The sequence below is a fragment of the Acanthochromis polyacanthus genome, chromosome 9 (assembly GCF_021347895.1).
Source record: "Acanthochromis polyacanthus isolate Apoly-LR-REF ecotype Palm Island chromosome 9, KAUST_Apoly_ChrSc, whole genome shotgun sequence".
NCBI lineage: Eukaryota > Metazoa > Chordata > Actinopteri > Pomacentridae > Acanthochromis > Acanthochromis polyacanthus.
Genome location: NC_067121.1, coordinates 2,937,893 through 2,961,056, shown reverse-complemented (window position 1 = coordinate 2,961,056; position 23,164 = coordinate 2,937,893). Strand labels below are relative to the sequence as shown.

Sequence of the window (23,164 nt, the reverse complement as noted above, 5' to 3'; positions counted from 1 at the left end):
AAGAACCTAAAATATCTAAAGTGATTATACACACACACACACACACACACATATATATATAAGTAAAATTTACCATTTCTTTAAGAACATTCACAAAAAAAATCTCCCAAATTTTGGTTGATTTTTTTGTGAATGTTCTTAAAGAATTTTTTTCCACCATAAAAAATGCTCAAACATTTCCCAAAAACGTTGAAAATGTGGACTTTTATTCCCATTTTCAAACTTCATAATAGGTCAATTTGACCTGCAGGACGACACGAGGGTTAAGGGATAATTATCCATGTAGTAATATTTTGAAACAGCATGTTGACAGTTGTAACTTCCTGTCCTCTATTTTGATGTTTAGCTTTACTCTCTACTTTATAACACCAGAGAGTCGTCAGTAATTAACTTCATTTTTACTTTTCTGGTTCCGTCTAAAGGATTTATTGTTTCTAATGTTTCTCAAGATCCACAGTAAAGAAGTCAAGTTTGCCATGGCTCATGATTCATTTTACAACCACCGGTTTAACTAGGTGGACGGCAGCAGCTTTACACTGCAGTGAAGACAGACACATGGAGACGGCTTTCCTTTTATTCCAAGCATCTGAAGAGTCTGACTTACGTTTAGAAGCCACAATGAAGGACAAAAAGTTGGTGACTATAGCACAGTCCAAAGTGGAGTACAACCAGAGAATGGAAACAAAGCCGTCTGATAGCGCCGTGTGACGACGTATTCATCCACTCTGCTCATCAACTAGTTCCACGCAACGATGAAACATCGTAGATCAAGGACTTCCTGTATTTAATTTTTCTAATTAATTTATCATCTGACATCAGAGAACATCAGGAACCATGGAGTCAGACTAACGGGTCAGCAGGTAAGAGGAGGATAAAGACTCCTCTTTTAACCTGCTACATCACCATGGTAACCGATGCCGCACAGCCTCGTCTCCACAGCAATCGATGCCGCACAGCCTCGTCTCCACAGCAACCGATGCCGCACAGCCTCGTCTCCACAGCAACCGATGCCGCACAGCCTCGTCTCCACAGCAACCGATGCCGCACAGCCTCGTCTCCACGGCAACCGATGCCGCACAGCCTCGTCTCCACGGCAACCGATGCCGCACAGCCTCGTCTCCATGGTAACCGATGCCACACAGCCTCATCTCCACGGTAACCGATGTGCTGCAGAGCTAACCTGCTATGGAGGAGGTTCTATCTGGATAAAAATCATCTCCCTTCAACCAGTTCTTGTCCTGATGATTCAGATTTATTTACTTATTTATTCTTTACTGGGTGATGATGATGGCACTGTTCTGATTGTCCAACCTTAATTCACCTACCGTTGTTTGTTTTATGACAGACTTTGAGCCACACCCAGCTCAGGGATGGAGGTACTGAAGTTTTATACTGTCGAGTGTCTCGGTTCTAAGCTCAGAAAGTAGATGCAGTCAGAAAACTGGAGCACAGGATCAAAACCTGGATGTTCGCTGATGAACAATAAGAACTGTTGTCATGTTTCATTACTGCAGCTGGTCCAGACAAACTTAATCTGTAAATCGGTAACTATTCTGACTGCAGACCTGAACTTTCCCATTTCTGTTCTGTGTGTTTTCAGCTGAACCTCCTCTTAAAGCTGGCTGGTGCTAAAGAGGGGATCCTTCGGGTGGTCTCTCTCAGATGTTGCTCTCAGAGTGAACACCCCGCTAGCAGCAGCTCATGTGGACTCCACTAACCTCCCCAACATGAACAGGTGAAGGTGACGTTCTGCCTCTGGTGGTCTACTGAAGTCTTACCATCTCGTCTCCAGGCAGCCAGTAGCCCTCCTGCTCGATGCCGGCCTTGGAGCCTTTACACCCCACGGTCAGCGTCTCCACCACCAGCCCGTCCTTCACAGCCAGGCTCAGCTGCCGGGCCGTCTCCTTCGGGTGCATGCCGAACATTCGGCTCAGGTACCTGCACAGGTGAGAGGAGGAGTCAATAAGAACCTGGATGGAGCCAACAGGAGCTCCTTCTTCAAGCTGATTCAATCCGAAGGAGGAAATTAAGTCGACAGAAACTTAGATTAAAGCTGCTAAAAAAAAAATTCAAAAATCATAAATTCAGGTGTTATGTCAGCTGGTTCTGTATCTCCAGAAATTCTATAAATGGTCAGAGTTCTACCTTCATACTGGGAATATCGCCAAAGTTCCAGGTCCTTAAATCCATAATGGAGAACGTCTCTTTGAGAAAGTTCTAGAGTAGACCTACGGACAACTGGACAGTTGACTGTAGGTCTACTCTAGAACTTTCTCCAGGTGTCGGTAGGTCTACTCTAGAACTTTCTCCAGTTGTCGGTAGGTCTGCTCTAGAACTTTCTCCAGGGGACGTTCTCCTTTCCTGCTTCCAGTCTTTAAGTTCAGTCTGATTTAGAACATTCCAGGTCCTTGAAGTCCATAGAGGTAAGTCATTACCCCAAAAAGAGTCCAAATTACCCCGATACGTTTAAATATGCCAGCAAAAAGATGTAAAACATAAAAAAAATGGCCAACTTTACCATGAAAAGAACCAAGATCACCACAAAACAGGTGAAACTGTAACAAAAACGACAATAACATTAAAAAATTACTCATAAAATGTTCAGACATGCCAGCAAAAAGATGGAAAACCACCACAATAAAGTACCAAAACTACCACGAAACAGGTGAGACTACGAACAACACTCAAATTCAGCACAAAAATAACTCAACTAAATAAGAGTTAAGTTCCTCAAAGACCTCCTCAGAACATCTGGTTCTTCATCTCTAGTAACTTTAGTAATGATCAGAGTTCTACCTTCATACTTCCTAAAATCAATTGTCATTTCCTTAGTTTTCTGAACTATTAATGCTCAGAAAACCAAGGAAATGACGATTGATTTTAGGAAGTCCCGTTCAGTCATCGCTCCCCTGTCGATTAACGGTCAAACTGTGGAATCTGTTCAGCAGTATAGATACCTTGGGACGGTAATTGATGACAGGCTGTCGTTCGAACATCAGGTTGATGCTGTGTGCAAGAAAGCCAACCAGCGCTTGTATTTCCTTCGGAAGCTTAGGAATATAAAGATTGAAACTAAGTTTATGTACAGGTTTTACTCATGCTTTATCGAGTCTCTCCTGACATTTGCTTTTATCTGTTGGTTTGGCTCAGTCATCCTTAAAAACCAAAACAGACCTCAAGGTATTGTCAGAATGTGCAGCAGAATTGTTGGTACTCCACTGACTGACATTTCTGTCCCACATAAGACTAGATCTTTAAAAAAGGCAAAATTCGACCCCAGTCACCCTCTTGCGACTGAATTCAAGGTGCTTCCATCTAGATGTAGGTTTCAAGTACCTAGATGTAGGATAGACAGATTTTTAAAAAAATCATGGATCCCATTGGCCATTGGCCTTCTTAATAATGAACGGTTTTTAACACCTTTATAACGCACTCTGCTTTGTGGTCATTTTAACTTTCCTTAGGTTTTATTATCTTTGTATCTTATTGCATTTTAATTGACTACTGTTATTGTTGTTGTTTCTGTTGTGTATTTTATTGTTGCGTATTGCATTTTATTGTGTTTGTTTGTTGTTTTTGCTGCTGGCTGCACCAAAAATTGCCCCGTGGGTACAATAAAGATTTCTTGATTTGACTTGACTACTGGGAATATTTCCAGTTTAAATCCATCCAGGATCTCTGTCTGAACACTGAATCTGGTTTCTGTTCATTTTTTCTAGAACAAGCTGTGATCATCAGTATTATGGGATGTAGCCTAGTGTGAGCAGTTTAATATCTATGACGCAGGTTTCTATTTCAGTTTGTCTAAAGTTACTTAAAATCATCTAAAATGGTCGAATTTTCTTCAAACTGCATCAGATCCTTCCCAGAATGACTCCTAATGTGTCCAGAGGTCCTAACATCTGCCCAAAATGCCTCAAAGCTTTTCCAAAGTGACTTGAACCTTGGCCAGAATGACAACAACTTGTTAAAAATGTCTCAGAAATGATCTGAAAAGACTCAGTTTGGTCCAAAGTCTCTCAGAAATGGTTCAAAAATGTGTCGGTGAAACATATTCCAGATTTAGCATGTGGTTAACGACTACCTAGCTGACTGTCTGCTCCTCCAGAGGACCAGGGAGGCTGCTGATACACGCTACATGCCATTGCTTACTGTTGCCATGACAACAGCCAGTACTCATTTGGCGAGCCTCCAGCTCCCAGAGTGTCGAGTGTTTCATTTAGTCTGAGTCCTGCTGCAGACGATTCGTCATCAGGGTTAAAACAGGAGGTTCTCCGGGATAGAATCACTGCCCTTAAACAGTCGTCGTGACAACTGGCTGCTTCACAGAGAAGAAGTTCACAGCGATCGATCCAAGTATTGATCTCCGTCTGATCGGCCTCGACTCCACGTCCAACCAACAGAAGATCTAAACTCGGACCAGCATCATACCTTCCCTCAGCATTTAAACCAGGGGTGTCCACCATGAGGCCCGTGGGCCAAAACCGGTCCTCCAGAGGGTCCAATCCGGCCCTCAAAGTGCAAAAATTCCAGAGAAGACATTAACTGCAGATTGTAAATTAGTAAAACTATAAATTTAAAATAAGTTATAGACCATGACAAGTTGTTTGGATGAGAAAGTAAAATAGTAGATTGTTGTTCTGTTTCTGGGCTGCACAGTGGTGTAGTTGTTAGCACTTTCACCTTGCAGCAAGAAGATCCCCGGTTCGAATCCCGGGGTGGGCCTGGGATCTTTCTGCATGGAGTTTACATGTTCTCCCTGTGCATGCGTGGGTTTTCTCCGGGTACTCCGGCTTCCTCCCACAGTCCAAAAACATGCTGAGGTTAATTGGTTACTCTAAATTGTCCGTAGGTATGAATGTGAGTGTGATTGTGTGTCTGTATATGTAGCCCTGTGACAGACTGGTGACCTGTCCAGGGTGTCCCCTGCCTTCACCAGAGTCAGCTGGGATAGACTCCAGCACCCCCCATGACCCTAGTGAGGATAAAGTGGTGTACAGAGGATGGATGGATGTTCTGTTTTTCATTTTTGTAATATCTTGTCTCATTTTTTAAAAATCCTTGTTGTCTGACTTGTGTCTCATGTTTTTGCTGTTTTCTTTCTTGTGTTTGTCGTTTTGCGTTTCCATTTTGTCTCGCTTGTGTTGTTTGTTTTTTTTCTCTTCTGAGTTCTGCAGGTGATCAGTGTTCCTGTCAGAAGTAGTCTTAGTCCATCAGCGTGTCTGAAGCTGTTTTCTGGCCTCTATAAGCTCTATAAGCAGCTCTGAATCAGCTGAAACCCTCTGAAGGAGGAGCTCCTTCTTTTAACACGTGTACACTGAAGCCCAAAATTATTCATGTCAAATACGAAGAATTTACTCTTCAGTGTTTCACCTCAGATCTGACAAAGAGGACATGAAGGCAGGTCTGGAACCCGTTACGTTCTGTGAAGTAGGTCTTAAATTATTATTCACACCTTAGTGATACCAGACAGGATGTTCCAACAGACTGCTCTCTCTGAGGGTATAAAGGATTTAATACTGAGTTTTTGTTTTTTAACCAGTTTCCTGACCATAAAAATGGAGTTGTTTGTGACATTTCCGTCATTTTCAGGTCAAACCAAGACTCCCCACAGCAGAGACCAAAGATCTCAGAGAGGACTTTACGTTGGAAACGAGTAAAAGGAAGGAAAAGGTACAAAAAAAAAAAAAAAAAAAAAAAACCCTGCCAAACAGTTTCAGGTGTCGTGGTAACAGTGCAAAGTATCATCAAGAAGCACCAAAAATTCAAAAACCTCAAAAGGACCTGAGGTCAGAAGCCAGTAGTGTCACCTTGGCTTCCAGAAAGATTCAGCAAGACATTGGAAATGATCCAAGGACTTAACCAAGACTGTCCTGAAGGACCTGAGTGGAGTAGAGGGACTCAGATACTGAACCTAAACGGTCTCTATGGACCAGAAAGACCTCCTGGTTCAACCAAAGATGGAAAAGCTCCTCTGACCTTTGGAAAGACGTCCGTAGAGGAAGACCTGAGCTTCTGGTCGTCTGTCCTGTGGTCAGATGGAACAAGAATGGAGCTTTATGAGCTCAGAGACGTGGTTTACATCTGCAGAAAGAAGGGGGAGGCCTATGAGCCAAAGAACACGGTCCTACTATGAAGCATGGAGGTGGAGGTATCATGCTGTGGGGCTTATTTTCTGTTAACTGGCAACTTTTGTGTCTCTTTGTGGCAGTTTGTGTTTTTTACTTTTTGTAGTTGTTTAATTGGCTTTTGAGGTTGTTTTGTGTTTCATTGTTGTCATTTTAAAAACTGAAGCATGGAGGTGGAAGCCACTTAAGTTTTTCATTTTCGTCATTTTTTTTATCACTTCTTTAGCCTTTGTGGTTGTTTTGTGTCTTTGTGGTCATTTTGAGGCTTTTGTGGTTTTTTGTGTCTCCTTGAGGTTGTGTTTTTGGCTTTTTGTAGTCATTTTGAGGCTTTTGTGGTTGTTTTGTGTCTCCTTGAGGTTGTGTTTTTGGCTTTTTGTAGTCATTTTGAGGCTTTTGTGGTTGTTTTGCGTCTCTTTGGGGGTCGTGTTTTTGGCTTTTTGTAGTCATTTTGAGGCTTTTGTGGTTGTTTTGTGTCTCCTTGAGGTTGTGTTTTTGGCTTTTTGTAGTCATTTTGAGGCTTTTGTGGTTTTTTTGCGTCTCTTTGGGGTCGTGTTTTTGGCTTTTTGTAGTCATTTTGAGGCTTTTGTGGTTTTTTTGTGTCTCTTTGGGGTCGTGTTTTTGGCTTTTTGTAGTCATTTTGAGGCTTTTGTGGTTGTTTTGCGTCTCTTTGGGGTCGTGTTTTTGGCTTTTTGTAGTCATTTTGAGGCTTTTGTGGTTGTTTTGCGTCTCTTTGGGGTCGTGTTTTTGGCTTTTTGTAGTCATTTTGAGGCTTTTGTGGTTGTTTTGTGTCTCCTTGAGGTTGTGTTTTTGGCTTTTTGTAGTCATTTTGAGGCTTTTGTGGTTGTTTTGTGTCTCCTTGAGGTTGTGTTTTTGGCTTTTTGTAGTCATTTTGAGGCTTTTGTGGTTGTTTTGCGTCTCTTTGGGGGTCGTGTTTTTGGCTTTTTGTAGTCATTTTGAGGCTTTTGTGGTTGTTTTGCGTCTCTTTGGGGTCGTGTTTTTGGCTTTTTGTAGTCATTTTGAGGCTTTTGTGGTTGTTTTGCGTCTCTTTGGGGTCGTGTTTTTGGCTTTTTGTAGTCATTTTGAGGCTTTTGTGGTTTTTTGTGTCTCTTTGGGGTCGTGTTTTTGGCTTTTTGTAGTCATTTTGAGGCTTTTGTGGTTGTTTTGCGTCTCTTTGGGGTCGTGTTTTTGGCTTTTTGTAGTCATTTTGAGGCTTTTGTGGTTTTTTTGCGTCTCTTTGGGGTCGTGTTTTTGGCTTTTTGTAGTCATTTTGAGGCTTTTGTGGTTGTTTTGCGTCTCTTTGGGGTCGTGTTTTTGGCTTTTTGTAGTCATTTTGAGGCTTTTGTGGTTGTTTTGCGTCTCTTTGGGGTCGTGTTTTTGGCTTTTTGTAGTCATTTTGAGGCTTTTGTGGTTGTTTTGCGTCTCTTTGGGGTCGTGTTTTTGGCTTTTTGTAGTCATTTTGAGGCTTTTGTGGTTGTTTTGCGTCTCTTTGGGGTCGTGTTTTTGGCTTTTTGTAGTCATTTTGAGGCTTTTGTGGTTGTTTTGTGTCTCTTTGGGGTCGTGTTTTTGGCTTTTTGTAGTCATTTTGAGGCTTTTGTGGTTGTTTTGCGTCTCTTTGGGGTCGTGTTTTTGGCTTTTTGTAGTCATTTTGAGGCTTTTGTGGTTGTTTTGCGTCTCTTTGGGGTCGTGTTTTTGGCTTTTTGTAGTCATTTTGAGGCTTTTGTGGTTTTTTTTGCGTCTCTTTGGGGTCGTGTTTTTGGCTTTTTGTAGTCATTTTGAGGCTTTTGTGGTTGTTTTGCGTCTCTTTGGGGTCGTGTTTTTGGCTTTTTGTAGTCATTTTGAGGCTTTTGTGGTTGTTTTGCGTCTCTTTGGGGTCGTGTTTTTGGCTTTTTGTAGTCATTTTGAGGCTTTTGTGGTTGTTTTGCGTCTCTTTGGGGTCGTGTTTTTGGCTTTTTGTAGTCATTTTGAGGCTTTTGTGGTTGTTTTGCGTCTCTTTGGGGTCGTGTTTTTGGCTTTTTGTAGTCATTTTGAGGCTTTTGTGGTTGTTTTGTGTCTCTTTGGGGTCGTGTTTTTGGCTTTTTGTAGTCATTTTGAGGCTTTTGTGGTTGTTTTGCGTCTCTTTGGGGTCGTGTTTTTGGCTTTTTGTAGTCATTTTGAGGCTTTTGTGGTTGTTTTGCGTCTCTTTGGGGTCGTGTTTTTGGCTTTTTGTAGTCATTTTGAGGCTTTTGTGGTTGTTTTGTGTCTCTTTGGGGTCGTGTTTTTGGCTTTTTGTAGTCATTTTGAGGCTTTTGTGGTTGTTTTGTGTCTCTTTGGGGTCGTGTTTTTGGCTTTTTGTAGTCATTTTGAGGCTTTTGTGGTTGTTTTGTGTCTCTTTGGGGTCATGTTTTTGGCTTTTTGTAGTCATTTTGAGGCTTTTGTGGTTGTTTTGCGTCTCTTTGGGGTCATTTTTTGGAAAACTGAAGCATGGAGATGGAAGCATCATGCTGTGGGGTCTGGTAGCTTGGTTAAAGTGGACAGCATCACAAGGAAGAAGTAACAGATAAAGATTGTGGATGAAAACCTCCAGCAGGCAGCAGAGAACCTGAACCTGGGAGAACATTGGAACTCTCAGTAGGACAATATCTGAAGCCTTCAGCCAGGAGGAGAGGAAACGGTTTCAGGACGAAGATGTTAACGTTCTAAAGTCAGAGTCCTGATTCAAATCCATGGAGAGCCTGTGGGTGGAGACAGCACGGAAACCTTTCAACCTCAAGGATCTACAAAGATCTGCTCAGGAGGAATGGTCCAGAATTCCTGCAGATACCTGGAAGAAGTCTGTGAGCGATTACAAAAGTGGTTCGGAGGCTGTGATGAGAGGAGTCATTTTGGACAGTGTGACTTCTTGTCAGCTGTTGGAGATGCTTCTTCACACTTTCTGTCTTAAATAAATTGGCTACAGCTCCAGACTTGCCCACATGTCCTGTTTCTGTCCTATCAGAGGTGAAGGCCTGACGTGGAACTGACAAAAATTAACAACATTCTTGTATTTGACAGGAGAATGAATAATTGTGGAAGAGGGAACCAGGAGGCTGAAGGAGCTTCTGGAAGCGGTTCTTACTTGGAGATCCGGTCCATGTTGGCGATTTGCTTCTGGTTGCGGATGACCTCAATGGACGACCAGACGTACTGGACCACCTTCGGGTCGGCCTGCCTCTTCTTCACCACGCGGGACATGATTTCCTTGTTCATCTCAGCTGTGGAGAACAGAGAAGACGTCAGTCAGAACCGCCTCACAAAGACGAGACGGACTAGAAACTATCGGTGAGGAACCGTCCCGCTGGTAGCTTCTAGTCCCAGTAGAGCCGGCATTAGTCCAGATGATAGTAAATTCATTTTAACCGGACATCTGATATTTAAATCCCTCGATTATCAGATGAGTCCAGCTCAGACCTTCTCCCTTTCAGGATAATTTCTGCTCGACTGTGTCCGATTTAATTTTTAGAGCATAAAACAGATATTTATAAACGCTTCTGTGAAATTTTAGATTCATTTATCTGATATTTCACGAGAAAAAAAACGTTTTAAAAACCTCTTCAGAAGGTTTGATCTCTCATTAAATCTAAATCCGTTTGATCAACAACATCTGAGGAAATAAAGATAAAAGCAGGAAAGTTTCTCTGTTCTTTCTCACCATGTCATTGATTCAGAATCTATAATATCGGACAAATAAATCAATAATATCCGATTATTGGGGAGTTGAAACTTGAAAAGAGTCTCATCTTTGAACACTCAAAGAGGTCATCTCGTTTATTCGAGTAAAAACAAGCATTCAAATAAAGAAAAGAAAAGGCCTTTCTGCCGTATTTTTTAAGAAAAACTCTCCAGTCAGAGTCCAGATGAAAAAAAACAACATCTGTTCTGACTCTTGGCCCATTTCATCTCAGATCATCAGAATTCTGCTAAAATATCTGCTCCTCCATCTCTGGTTTCCCTGAAAATGTTCTGTACGTTTTTAATGTCTATTTTATATTTACAGCATAAGAATCATGAAAGACTAGCAACAAATAGAACTATATTCTTTATCAAAACATTACTTTTATTATTATAGAATTAAAGCAGCAACAAGCAGTTATTTCTATTTTAGTGAAGCCTATGAAGCCCAGGATATTCTCACGTTAATTTCATATTTAATCTCTTCTGTGGTTTGAATAAAAGAATAAAACCATGAAAATCACATCTATTATTCTCTAAAAAGAATAAAATGAAGCTGTAATTTATTACAGTTGCCCATTTCTCATTTTTAAGTGCAAATGTTTTTTTAATTAGTTAATCTTTCATAAAAACTTGAAATGTTCTCATGTCACTAATTCAAAATCTGTAACTTCAGACAGTAGATCAATAATATCTGATTATTGAGGAGCTGGAATGTGAAAATCATTGAATTTGTCATGAAGAGTTCCATCTTTGAGCTCATTAATCAGTCCCTCCGGGAATTCACGATGTTGCAATCGCGCAAATTCACACGAAATCAACCAATCTCCGTGAATTTTGTGCGGCCTTTCAATTTTGTCCAATCACCACAACTTTCCTGCAATTTTGGCCCGCCTCCCGTGAGTTCCACCAATCATAGCAGCTCCCAGTGCAAACTAATGCACGTATGTCACCGAATTCACTTCCTGTTTATGGGTTGAAGATGCAGACATGTGCGATACTAATGTCTCTCATTTACCAACAAAAATTACTGCTGAAGACCGTGATAAACAATTAATTCACTGATGTTCTTCACCAAAGCAGAGCTAAACTGTTTTACACCCGTGCAATACTGTGGTGGAATACAATAAAGAAAAAAAAAATCATCCATTGATACACTTAAAAAAACATGAAACATATTAGAACGGCTGAAATGATCAGACAACAGACCACATAAATCACCATGATGGAAACTGTTGCATCCAGATCCATTAGAGCTCTGAAAGAATGAAGGTAAATTAGATTAATTATTCCACCAAAGAACACGGTGGAGTTATGTGACGATCAGCGTGTGTGAATCCTTCCTCTGTTACCAACATCACTCAGAAACAGACTCAGAGATTTAAATGAAGTTTTCAGGGTCGGTCAGAAATGACACAAGGACCAAATGATTAGACTTCAGCAGTGATACGGCTTAAAGTTTGGATCCACGGATTTGTTAAGGATTCATAGCGGCACGGCGTCTGATAGCGGCACGGTAACCATGGCAACAAGCTACCTCAGCGGCCTGCTGACGATCACATGATTGTTATCCTACAACAAATCTATCACTGTGGACGTATCGGAAATGATACAAGAACAACTGATTAAATTGTGGGGGTGTTTCTGAGTCCCATCAATTCCCGTCGCCGGCTACATGTTTAGGTCACGTGATTTGGTACGTACACATGCAGAACACACACCTGTCTTAGTGGAGAACTGCGTGACAAGCCGTGAGCGTGTGTGTGTGTGAACACGTGTGTCAGGATGTGAAATTAACTTTTTAAGCCACTGACAGATATGTACAAATATGATTCATTCAATAGTAAATTAGTATTTTGTGCCGCAAATCTACCAACCACGTTAAACCAGTATCTGTCTGCTGCTAATGTCCCACCATGGTGTGCCAGCTTTTGTGGAAACGGGTTGGAACGTTAAATAATTAATTTCGGAATAAATATTGTCAATTACAGCGTTGAAACATGTTCTACAAGCTGGAAAAATGCAGCTTTTTAGCAACTATCACGGTCTCCCGCAATTTAATCACAACAAATAAGCTTAAAACATCACAACTTTTATCGCAATTTGTTAGAAAAGCTGCCGCGAATTCAGGCATTTTCAGCCTCAACAATCACGAAACACGCCCGCGAAATCTTGGAAGGACTGATTCACAGAGAAATGATGATAAATCAGAAAGTAAATGAAGATATTTCCAGAACCTCATGGAGCTGCAGCTCAATAATACAAACATTTAAAACACTTTAATAGGAAAAGACATTTATTCTCACTGAACTTCCTGACTGAGCAGGTTAGTTCTACAGCAGGGGTGTCCAACATGAGGCCCGTGGACCAAAAGTGGTCCTCCAGAGGGTCCAACATGAGGCCCGTGGTCCAAAAGCGGTCCTCCAGAGGGTCCAACATGAGGCCCGTGGACCAAAAGCGGTCCTCCAGAGGGTCCAACATGAGGCCCGTGGACCAAAAGCGGTCCTCCAGAGGGTCCAACATGAGGCCCGTGGACCAAAAGTGGTCCTCCAGAGGGTCCAATATCAGGCCCGTGAACCAAAAGTGGTCCTCCAGAGGGTCCAACATGAGGCCCGTGGACCAAAAGCGGTCCTCCAGAGGGTCCAATATCAGGCCCGTGGGCCAAAAGCGGTCCTCCAGAGGGTCCAACATGAGGCCCGTGGGCCAAAAGCGGTCCTCCAGAGGGTCCAACATGAGGCCCGTGGGCCAAAAGCGGTCCTCCAGAGGGTCCAATATCAGGCCCGTGGGCCAAAAGCGGTCCTCCAGAGGGTCCAACATCAGGCCCGTGGGCCAAAAGCGGTCCTCCAGAGGGTCCAATATCAGGCCCGTGGGCCAAAAGTGGTCCTCCAGAGGGTCCAACATCAGGCCCGTGGACCAAAAGCGGTCCTCCAGAGGGTCCAACATCAGGCCCATGGACCAAAAGTGGTCCTCCAGAGGGTCCAATCCGGTCCTCAAAGTGTAAAAATTCCAGAGAAGACATTAACTGCAGATTGTAAATTATTAAAACTATAAATTTAAAATCATTTCTAGATCATGACAAGTTGTTTGATCAGAAATTAAAATACTAGCTTGTTCTTTGTTCTATTGTGTCTCATTTTTGTAATTTTTTGGAGGTTTTTGTCTTTCTTTGTCTGACTTTTGTTGTTTTGTGCTTCCGTTCTGTTTTGCTTGTGTTTTTTGTCATATTTTTGTAATTTTGTCATATTTTTGTAATTTTATCTCATTCGTGTCCATTTTGTCGCTTTTTAACTTTGTGTCATTCGTCTCATTTTTGTAACATTTTGTAGTGTTTGTTGTTTTTTGTGCTTCCTCTTTGTTTTGCTTTTGTTTTGTTTATTTTTATATTTTTTATTTCATTTGTGTCTATTTTTTGTTGTTTTGTATCTTTTTGTCTGTCTCATTTTTTCCATTCTGCGGCTCATTTCGTAATATTTTGTCGTGTTTTTGTGCTTCCTTTTGTTTTGATTATTTTGTAATTTTTTTATCTCATTTGTGTCTATTTTTTGTTGCTTTGTAACTTGTCTACTTTTTTGTCTCATTTTTGCCATTGTGCGTCTCGTTTTTGGAATATTTTCTCTCGCTATTGTTTTTTGTTGTCTTTTTATGTGGTTCTAATCCTCTGTGCTTCAGTTCCAGATGACTAAATGTTGCGTTTCGTTAGTCGACACTCTGATCTGGAAGTTTAATGTGGAAATGATAAACTTGAATTTATTTTTCTTCATAAATTTCAGGTTGTTCATGATGTTTAGTAAAAAGATAATTCCTTAAATGTGAACATTTTTGCACTAAAACAAAGGAACCAATAGGAGTTATTTAGAGGTTATTATGCTGTGGTTTTACTGGAGATCAGACTGGACTGAGATGAGTTTAACACTCCTGATCTAGAGTCTTAAAATAAAAATGAAACTTCAGGTTTTTATCTTTCAGAGTTTCCATTTTTAACCTCCATGTGTTTTCTGGAACCTGGTCTTTCCCTTAAAACACTCTTTAACAGGAGTTTCTTCTTCTTCCACTGCATTTTAAGTTGTTTTAATCTGTTTAAATTCTGATTTTACGTCTTTATTTCCAGCCCTGCATCAGTTCAACACACAGCCGGTCAGAATAAAACAGTAAAACAAGCAGAGGTTAGCGGACCGATAGAATAAAGATGCTTTTCAGGACATCTTTAACGTTGTTGGAGAATAAAACGGTTGAAAATGAACGACAGAAACCAGACGTTAACCTCTGCATGCTGTGGTTTTACACACTGGTCGGACTGGGAAACTGGCCCAGATCCCAGCATGGCTCCACATGAACCAGCAGCGTTTATTTACTAGTTAAAACCTCTTTAAAGGACCAGTTCAACCACCACAGACCAACTGAGACGTTTTTAATGCTTAGAAATCACTCGATTTCATTTAGAATCTTATTTTGGAGCTATAACCTACTGGACAACAGATTAATTCTTAATTTTAGTTATTAAACTAATCATGTTATTTACAGTCCACGTAAAGGATATGTCTCTATATGTCTGGTTTTGTCCAAAGATATTCTGTTTACTGCCATAGAGGAGTAAAGACAGCAGAAATATTGACATTTAATCTGCTGGAATCATAACATTGAGACTGTTTTCCCAAAAATAAAAATGTTCAAACCAGTTAATAGATGAGCAAGGATAGTAGTAAAGGCATTTATTAGCTTTTAACCGATGGATGTTCAGACTGTCTGTCTGTTCCAGAGAAAAGCCACTACAGACCGGTAGAAATCCAGGATCCGTTTTTAACACAACACACCGGACAGCTCCTCAGATGAACCCCCCAAAACCCCGCCGCGGTCCGGGTTAAATCAGCTGTGACGGCCGCTCAGGTCAGAGGAGGGCTTTAGCATGCACCGTTAGCCCACCAGCAGCCACCGGGCCAGGACCAGTAGTCACCGGAGCAGGTGTTCCGGGCGAACACACCTGAATTACCTCAGTGTGACATAAAACCAGACAACAAATATCACATCTACACAACACTCAACCGGAGCTGGAGCAACAAAGAGAGCCGCGGAAGGCCACGGGCACGGTCCGAAAAACCCCGCTAGCATGCTAGCTAACGGCGGCCAGGCAGGACAAAAGGGCCGTTTTAGATCCACATTAATTCACTAAACCCGGTTAGTCTGGAGCGATTAATACGGAGCCAAGACGTGTTTACAGAGAACCAGACTGCTGATTAAACACACTGGCACAGAGAACCAGGGTGCTGGTTAGCTTCCAGACATGCTAACACTCTGAGCTAACCACAGCCATGGTTAGCTCAGGGTGTTAGCATGTTTGGAGCTAACCGCAGCTAGCTGGGCTGCTCCAATGTTACGTAGCTACCGTTAGCGGGCCGCCAGGCGAACCAAGACTAGTGTCACCGAACACAAACAAGACCCACAATCACGGACACGACTCGCTGTTATTTCGGGGGACACGCAAGGCTTGGTGGGCCGTCGCCGAGCAGCCCGGACGCGGCCGGCTAACAGGCTAGCCGCTCGTTTGTTTTGGAGGGCGCCATGTTCCTGGTCCTCCATCACGGGGCGGCCAGGGCCCCGTTAGCCGCCTGGCCGCGCTCGCAGAGCCGCGGGGAATCGAACTCACCTCCGCCTCTGGGTGACCGCAGGGTCCGGCCAGCTTACATCCGTGTTCCTCCGTCCGGCGGGTGGAGGTGTGCGTGTGTCCGGCTCGGTGTGCTGGGAGGTAAACACAGACGAAGCCGCGCTGCCTGGAGCCGCAGGGAGAACTCTAGTGGTGGAATCCGGCTCACTGCAGCCTGCAGCCGGGGAGTTAAAGGGCCGCTCCGCCCGTTTATCACCCGGTGCGGCAGCCGACAGACTCACCTGCAGCCCAGAGCAGTGGTTGGTTCCTCTGGGACACGGAACCAACACACCTGGACTCTTTACCTGGAGGTACCGAACCACAGGAGCCCCTTAATTAACGTCATATTTATTAGATTAAATGAACAAACTGCTCATTTTCTAACTAACTGACCTACATCTGATCAGCAGCGCTTTAAAAAGTGGATTTAGTTACAATAAAAGGCCTAAAAAAAACCTCCACAAACACACAATAAATAAGAACAAAACACAGAAACAGACAATAAATAAGAACAAAACACACAATAAACAGGAATAAGACAACAGACAATAAATAGAATAAAACACACTAAACCACTAAAGAAGCAGTTCTCCATGCTGACAGGAACTTAAAAAAACAGCTTTTTGTTTGTTTGTTGTTTGTTTGTTTGTTTGTTTGTTGGTGTAAAACAGAACAACTAAAATGCCTCCTTGCTTTTTTCTTGGTTTTTGGTCTAAAATGCAAAAAAGAAAAATAATTGTTTATTTATTTATTGTGGAAAATGAAACATGGTTATTTTTTGTTGTTGGTTTCAAACAGAAAAACACAAAAATGATCTTTATTCCTTTTGTTATTTTAAAGCAGAACAGCCAGACTTTTTCTTTTTTTCTTGTTTTTATTATTTATTATGACATTTATAATTCACACCTTTTACCTCCAAACACCTTTGCCAAATAACTCCTAATGAACAAACCCTCATATTGATCAGATTAAATGAAAAATCATAAAAACAAGCATAAATGTTCAGATGAACAGCCAGCATACATCTCATTATAAAGCTGATGGATCTACCACCAAACACAGACATTAAACAGGAAGTTCATGTCAAACATTCACATTTTCTGCTTTTTCTCACTTTAAAATCACAGAGAATATATATTTTAAAAACACAACAGGCATCCAGACCAACAGAATGAAACCATTTTAGATTGTACATTTTCCCTGAATAAAGTGAAACAACCATGAAAAGAAAGCTTCCATCCAGTTCATCATTAGTCTCTATAATCAGAGCGTCACTCAGCCGTGATCTCTGCTGATGATCAACAAACGTCCATCTGGGAATGAAAGCAGAAAAGTTCCCCTGAAGAAGAAGCTTTTCTGACTCCATCCTCTGGAGTTCTGTCAATGAAATTTAATGATTCACTGATTAAATGTGTCTGCAGAACCTCAGACTAACTTCCACTTCTAAGGTCAGAACTTTCACATGTTCTTCATGCAGCGTTTTCACACCGTCTCTACGTTAGAACCACGCTTTACACCAGAACATCAGAGGAAACAGCAGAGAAATGAGCTGCAGATCAGAAAGAAACAGATCCTTAAACTCATCACCTGTGTGGCTCTACTTCACTTTAAGGATCTCTGCTGTGTCTCCATAATTATAAAGCCCGAGTCCAGCATGTAGCGGCTCAGTGAATGTGGTCTGGACTCTGTGGAGGAGAGTCATGGTTTCAGAGACGCTGAAGAAGGACAGAATACCTGCACTGTGATCCAGGTAGACTCCTACTCTGGAGGAATGAGGACCTGAGACAGGAGTTTTAGTGCTGTTGAACCAAAAGCTAAAACTGTTGTTAGTATATTCTAATGCCCAGGATTTCTCATTACATCCAAAATAACACTCTGTCCATGTCCCCACTCTGCTGATGCTCTTGTATGAGACTGCTACATTAAATCCACTTCCTGTCATCTCCACCTCCCAGTAACAACGTCCAGTCAGACTCTCTCTGCTCAGAACCTGCCACCAATAACTGAATCTGTCTGGATGATCAGGATAAGACTGTTTTTTCACTCCTGTTACTTTTCTGTCTCCATCAGATAAAACCAGATATCTGATTGCTGTGTTTGGATCCAGAGTGATGTCAGATGAATATCTTAAGAATCCAGCTCTGGTCTTTGGTTCTAGTCCTGGTTCTGGTTCTGGTCCTGGTTCTGGTTCTGACAGTAAAACGTCTGGCTGAGTGACTGTCAGTGAGATGTTTGTCCAGGTGTCCTTCAGAACGTCCTCTACTTTACCTCTGAGCTCTGACACAGCTGCTGTCACGTCCTCAAAGTGTCTCAGAGGACGGATGCTGATGCTGGATGAGTGTGTGGACTCACTGAGTGCTGACACTGAGGGGTAGTTGTGGAGAAACTGGCTGTGATCTGGTGTATCTGAGAGCTGCTTCAGCTCAGCGTCTTTCCTCTCCAGATCCCTGATCTCCTGCTCCAGCTTCTCCTGAAGCTCTTTGACTCGACTATCTTCAATCACCTGCTGGGATCTGATCTGCTGCTCCACCTCAGAGCTTCTGTTCTGGATCAGATGGATCAGCTCTCTGAACATCTCCTCACTGTCCTCCACTGTTTTATCAGCAGAGACCTTGATGTCCTTCAGCTCCTGTTGAAGCAGCTTCACATCTTTCCGTCTGTCCTGGATTCTCTGCTGGATGTTCAGTCGACTCACCTCCAGCTCTTTCTGCCTCTCAGTCCTTTCTGCTGCAGCTGAGACTGTGTCGTGGCCTTTATGTTCCTCCACAGAGCAGAGATAACAGATAGACTGCTGATCAGTACGACAGAACATCTTCTTCACCTCATCATGACGAGAGCAGATGTTCTCCTGGAGGTTCTTGGAGGGCTCCACCAGCTGGTGTTTCTTCATTGGAGGTACATCATAGTGAGGCTGAAGGTGATTCTCACAGAAAGAGGCCAAACAAACCAAACAGGACTTGACAGCCTTCCTCTTCCTCCCAGTGCAGAAATCACAGGACACATCTTCAGGTCCAGCATAGTGGTGGTCAGCAGGAGCAGCTTGGAGTCCAGTCTTCTTCAGCTCCTCCACTAAAGCTGCTAACATGGTGCTTTTCAAAAGAACAGGCCTCATGGTGAAGGTTTGCCTGCACTGAGGGCAGCTGTGGATTCCCTCCTGGTCCTCTCCATCCCAGTGGGTATTAATACATGTCATACAGTAGCTGTGTCCACAGGGAATAGTCACCGGATCCTTCAGTAGATCCAGACAGATGGAACAAGAGAAGGTTTCTTGGTCCAGGTGAACTCCTTTCTGAGCCATTTTCTCCTCTGAGCAGCAGCGACTGACTGAGTTTCACTTCCTCGTAGATGAAACTGTTGTGAGCTCTGATCTGTACGTCATGTGTACCTGCAGTGAATGGTTCCACCCCCTTGGTTCCACCTCCCCATGTTGGTTCCACCCATCCTGACAGTGCAGATCCAGAGGGAGGAACCAGGAGGAGGGAGGGTTATCAGGCCCATTCATTCAGGAAGACGCTGAGAGTTTAACCCAGCAGACGGAGAACATTCCCACAACACTGGATAACGTTACTACAACCATCTGTAAAGAAAACACTTCACTCACATGTTTGGACCATGAACTTTATCCTGACTAACAGATGATTCTGGATCTGAAGCTGCTTTCAAACGGCTCCAGGTGACTTTCTGACTAGAATAATTCGACGTATTTCCAGTCACCTTGGACGAGTCTGGAGTCAGTCTGGAAAACTTTGTTCAGTTTGAGTCATTCTAGATGTTTTCAGTCACTTTGGAATAGTTTTGCAGAAATTTGGACCAAACTTTAACAGCTTTTGTGTCAATTTGGGAAAGTTTCTAAACATCTATACATGTTTAGTCAATTTGGACAATTGTTGAGTGAATGTAGACGTCTCCATCAGTCTGTTTGAACCAGCTTTGCATCATGTCAGGCAACTTTTTCATATTTTTACACATATTTCCAGCCAGCTTTGGATCATTTTAGACGTGTTTTTAGTCACTGTGGTCAATTGTTGAGTGAATTTATGTCCATGTAGACGTCTCTTCAGTCAGTTTAGGCTGTTTTTGAGTAAATTTTTGACAATTTGGAGCAATTTTTGCATCAGCCGAGGCAACTTTTGAGTTCCAGTCACTGATTTTCTCCTTCAGATCTTTGCTGAGCTCCTCAGACTTTCCCCCTGTAGTGTTTGAATCTAATGAGTAGATCTAATGGTTCTATTTAAAGTGGATCAGAGGAGTCAGCAGCTGTAGTCGACTGGAATCACTCAGGAGGAGTTTAGAGGTCATGAATGTAAGAAAACTTAGATTAACACAACTTTCTACATCAACAAAACTGATCATTTAAGGTTCTGTTTTATATTTATAAAACAGATTTTATCGTATTTCCAGAAGCACTTCAATAAATCTATAAAGGAACAAGAATTATTGTTTAAAGTGACAAAGATTCATATTTCAGTGATTCCATCATCGAAAATTCAGAGTTAAAGGAGTCATTGGAGACTCAAAAGTGTCTTTTATATTCAAACGGATGTAAACTTTGTTGGCTTTAATATAATATGTTGATTTAATTTGGATGAATTTCATTCAGTGACGTTAAATTAATGGTGTGAACTGAAAAAAAAGTAAAATCTACTAAATATCCTGAACAGATATTCAGTCTGTGATTGTAGAAAATCTTCCAGCTGGTGTTGAGCGGTGTGTCCACTGAGAGGCGACAGAGCTCCACGTTTTCAGATTGACACTTTCACAATGTTCTCCAGGAAGCTGCTGGTCCTGCTCATCGGCTTTTATTTTGAAGGTCAACACTAATCCAGCGGTTTAGTTCAGTTTTTCTTTTTTAATACATTTGCAAAAATTTCTACATTTCTGTTTTTTTCTGTCAAGATGGGGTGCTGAGTGTACATTAATGAGAAATAAAATGAACTTTTTTGATTTTGGGAAATGGCTGCAATGACACAGAGAGTGAAACATTTCAAGGGGTCTGAATACTTTTCGTACACACTGTAGATAGTGGTTTTTCTCTCAGTTTCTCTGAGGAAACCCTGCCTGCAGTTCAACCTGAAACTCTCTGACTTCTTGTCACTTTAAGTTTAATGCAAAGTCAGAAATCCAACAGTTAAACTGAGAGTTAGTCAGTGTTGGGCAAGCTACTTGGAAACTGTAATGAGCTAAGCTACCAGCTACTCTGTGTTAAATCAAGCTTCACTACACTGAAGCTATGACCCACAGAAATGTAGCAAGCTAAGCTACAGCAATACGGCCAAAGTAGCTTAATACATTCAAGTTACTTTTTTTTCTTACCAAAAACTTTCAGGGACTAATGAAGTCAGTCAAACGGAGACAAGAAAATGCTGACTTGTTTATTATTAAACCATCATTTTTGTTCTCAGTGCTCCAAACTTAGTAAGTTGATACACTGAGGAATATGTGGAGCTCTATTTAAAATGAATCAACCTTTTTACATTAGAAATCATTGTTCTGATTTTCTTTTTAGTTTGTGTTGCAGACATAATGTATCTGATAATTAAGTTGCAGTAGCTTATATTAACACACCACTTACATTGGAGGGTATAATAGGTTGCATTTGATATCATTTCCATATAAAGTAAGCAATATTATAGTAAGACAATTTTATACATAATTTGGGTATTAAATCAAGTTTTATTTCTTAAGTCTAATATCTATGTAAAATCATTCAATGCTTTCCCAAAGTGCTGTATCCACTACTACTTAACTCAGTTTTGGTCTTGAGTGAACTGAAGCGAGCGTCTGTGTGTGTGTGGATCCAGTGGAAGGGATTGTTGAATGACGACATCAACAGTTCCTCCGCTTCCATTGGTCGACACAGACATGTCGGCGTTTGGAGAGGATGTCACTGTCTGATCCTTAAAAGTGTGAGATGAGACTGCAGCAGAGCAGAAAGCTCCGCTTCAAGCAGTTCAACATTCATCATTTTAAAATGTAGCTTTTTGCGTTCGCTACCGCGCTACATGACCAAAAGATTAGCTAAGCTGTTGAAACGTTTTTTGATTTTGTAAACAATGACGCTATCAAGTCGTTACAGAAAAATGTAGTTAAACTTCTAACGACGCTATTTGTAGTGACGTTACTGCCCAACCCTGGAGTTAGTTTTGTTAATTTGGACTTTTTTCTTTTCTTTAGACACAAACTTTTAAAAAGTGGAGCTCTGAGGTTTGATGTGTTCTTTGTTTTGTAAATCTAATAAACAGTAAATGCTTTAGTTGTTTCTAAAACTGATCTGTTGCTTGTGTTTTCTCTGTAACTACAAATTTCAGCATAAAATCTGCAGAATTCAGACAATGATTCAGTCATTAAAGCTGCAGATCAACTCTCTGTCAGTTCCTGATGAATCCGGCAACTTTTCCAGCTCCACAGGGAGGATTTAATGAAAACTTTACAAATTAGACAGAAAAACACCCAAATCTACCGTCTGGGTTCAGCTGTTAGAGGCTGAAACTCCTGGAGGAAAGTGGTTTCTTCTTGTTCTGACGGATGGTTTCCTTCGTTCAGACCCAGCAGGAGTAGCGTCTTCATTACCTCTGAGCTTCCATTCCTGATGGATTCAGCTTCTTCTAATTGTAGCAGCCGGTGGCGACCAGCTCGTTGTAGAAGATCCACCAGACCAGAAGTTCAGCAACTTCTATCGCTGTGGGCAAAACTTTCCACAAGTTTCAATTAGGAAGGCGAATGCAGATTTCACAGAAATGCTTCTCAAGTCTTCATGTTCTAATGGCCTTTCACTGCTGCAGTCCTGGAGGAAATGATCAGACCTCGTTTTCTTCAGTTTCTTGTTCATTTTCATTATTCAAGGACCTGGAATGTTCTCAGTGAGGCTAAACTTAAAGACTAGAAGCAGGAAAGGAGAACGTCCCCTGGAGAAAGTTCTAGAGCAGACCTACCGACAGCTGGAGAAAGTTCTAGAGCAGACCTACCGACAGCTGGAGAAAGTTCTAGAGTAGACCTACCGGCAGCTGGAGAAAGTTCTAGAGTAGACCTACCGACAACTGGAGAAAGTTCTAGAGTAGACCTACCGACAACTGGAGAAAGTTCTAGAGTAGACCTACCGGCAGCTGGAGAAAGTTCTAGAGTAGACCTACCGACAACTGGAGAAAGTTCTAGAGTAGACCTACCGACAACTGGAGAAAGTTCTAGAGTAGACCTACCGACAACTGGAGAAAGTTCTAGAGTAGACCTACCGGCAGCTGGAGAAAGTTCTAGAGTAGACCTACCGGCAACTGGAGAAAGTTCTAGAGTAGACCTACCGGCAGCTGGAGAAAGTTCTAGAGTAGACCTACCGGCAGCTGGAGAAAGTTCAAGAGCAGACCTACCGACAGCTGGAGAAAGTTCTAGAGTAGACCTACGGACAAATGGAGAAAGTTCTAGAGTAGACCTACCGACAACTGGAGAAAGTTGTAGAGTAGACCTACCGACAACTGGAGAAAGTTCTAGAGTAGACCTACCGGCAGCTGGAGAAAGTTCTAGAGTAGACCTACCGGCAGCTGGAGAAAGTTGTAGAGTAGACCTACTGACAGCTGGAGAAAGTTCAAGAGCAGACCTACCGACAGCTGGAGAAAGTTGTAGAGTAGACCTACTGACAGCTGTCCAGTTGTTGGCTTTCGGTCGTGTCTTGTGTCTTCTTTTTGTCATTTTGTGTGTCGTTTTTGTCGTTCTTCATCTG

General features: G+C 42.0%; 2 protein-coding genes and 1 long non-coding RNA gene across 7 annotated transcripts in view; all 3 read right to left on the bottom strand.

Annotated features, from left to right (window-relative positions):
• The window catches only part of zmynd11 (zinc finger, MYND-type containing 11), a 43,035-nt gene extending 27,322 nt beyond the window's left edge, over positions 1 to 15,713 (bottom strand). For 2 of the 4 annotated variants that reach the window (XM_051953807.1, XM_051953808.1), the window contains exons 1-3: positions 15,457 to 15,713; positions 9,223 to 9,358; positions 1,779 to 1,938 (exon numbers count right to left, since the gene is read on the bottom strand). In XM_051953807.1, the coding sequence (XP_051809767.1) occupies positions 1,779 to 1,938; positions 9,223 to 9,353 (291 nt within the window). In that variant the 5' untranslated portion in view covers positions 9,354 to 9,358; positions 15,457 to 15,713. The remainder of the gene's footprint in view (positions 1 to 1,778; positions 1,939 to 9,222; positions 9,359 to 15,456) is intronic. The other 2 variants (XM_022204768.2, XM_022204769.2) reach the window with 1 other exon arrangement.
• A 586-nt stretch (positions 15,714 to 16,299) lies between these two features.
• On the bottom strand, positions 16,300 to 18,884 carry LOC127535532 (tripartite motif-containing protein 16-like). The gene has a single exon (XM_051953818.1). It carries the CDS (start codon positions 18,749 to 18,751, stop codon positions 17,051 to 17,053), a length of 1,701 nt encoding a protein of 566 aa, XP_051809778.1. The 5' UTR covers positions 18,752 to 18,884; the 3' UTR covers positions 16,300 to 17,050.
• A 3,428-nt stretch (positions 18,885 to 22,312) lies between these two features.
• On the bottom strand, positions 22,313 to 22,948 carry LOC127535575 (uncharacterized). 2 transcript variants are annotated; one of them, XR_007944437.1, is made up of 4 exons: positions 22,910 to 22,948; positions 22,580 to 22,678; positions 22,481 to 22,546; positions 22,313 to 22,447 (listed from the first exon to the last, which is right to left on the bottom strand). It is a non-coding gene; the product is annotated as an uncharacterized LOC127535575 (long non-coding RNA). The 2 variants fall into 2 exon arrangements; XR_007944436.1 differs by lacking the exon at positions 22,313 to 22,447 and having other exon boundaries at positions 22,457 to 22,546.
• Between the last annotated feature and the right edge of the window lie 216 nt (positions 22,949 to 23,164).

Excerpts from the sequence above, each read along its gene's own strand:
- LOC127535532 (XM_051953818.1), bottom strand. The coding sequence starts at position 18,751 with ATGGCTCAGAAAGGAGTTCACCTGGACCAAGAAACCTTCTCTTGTTCC.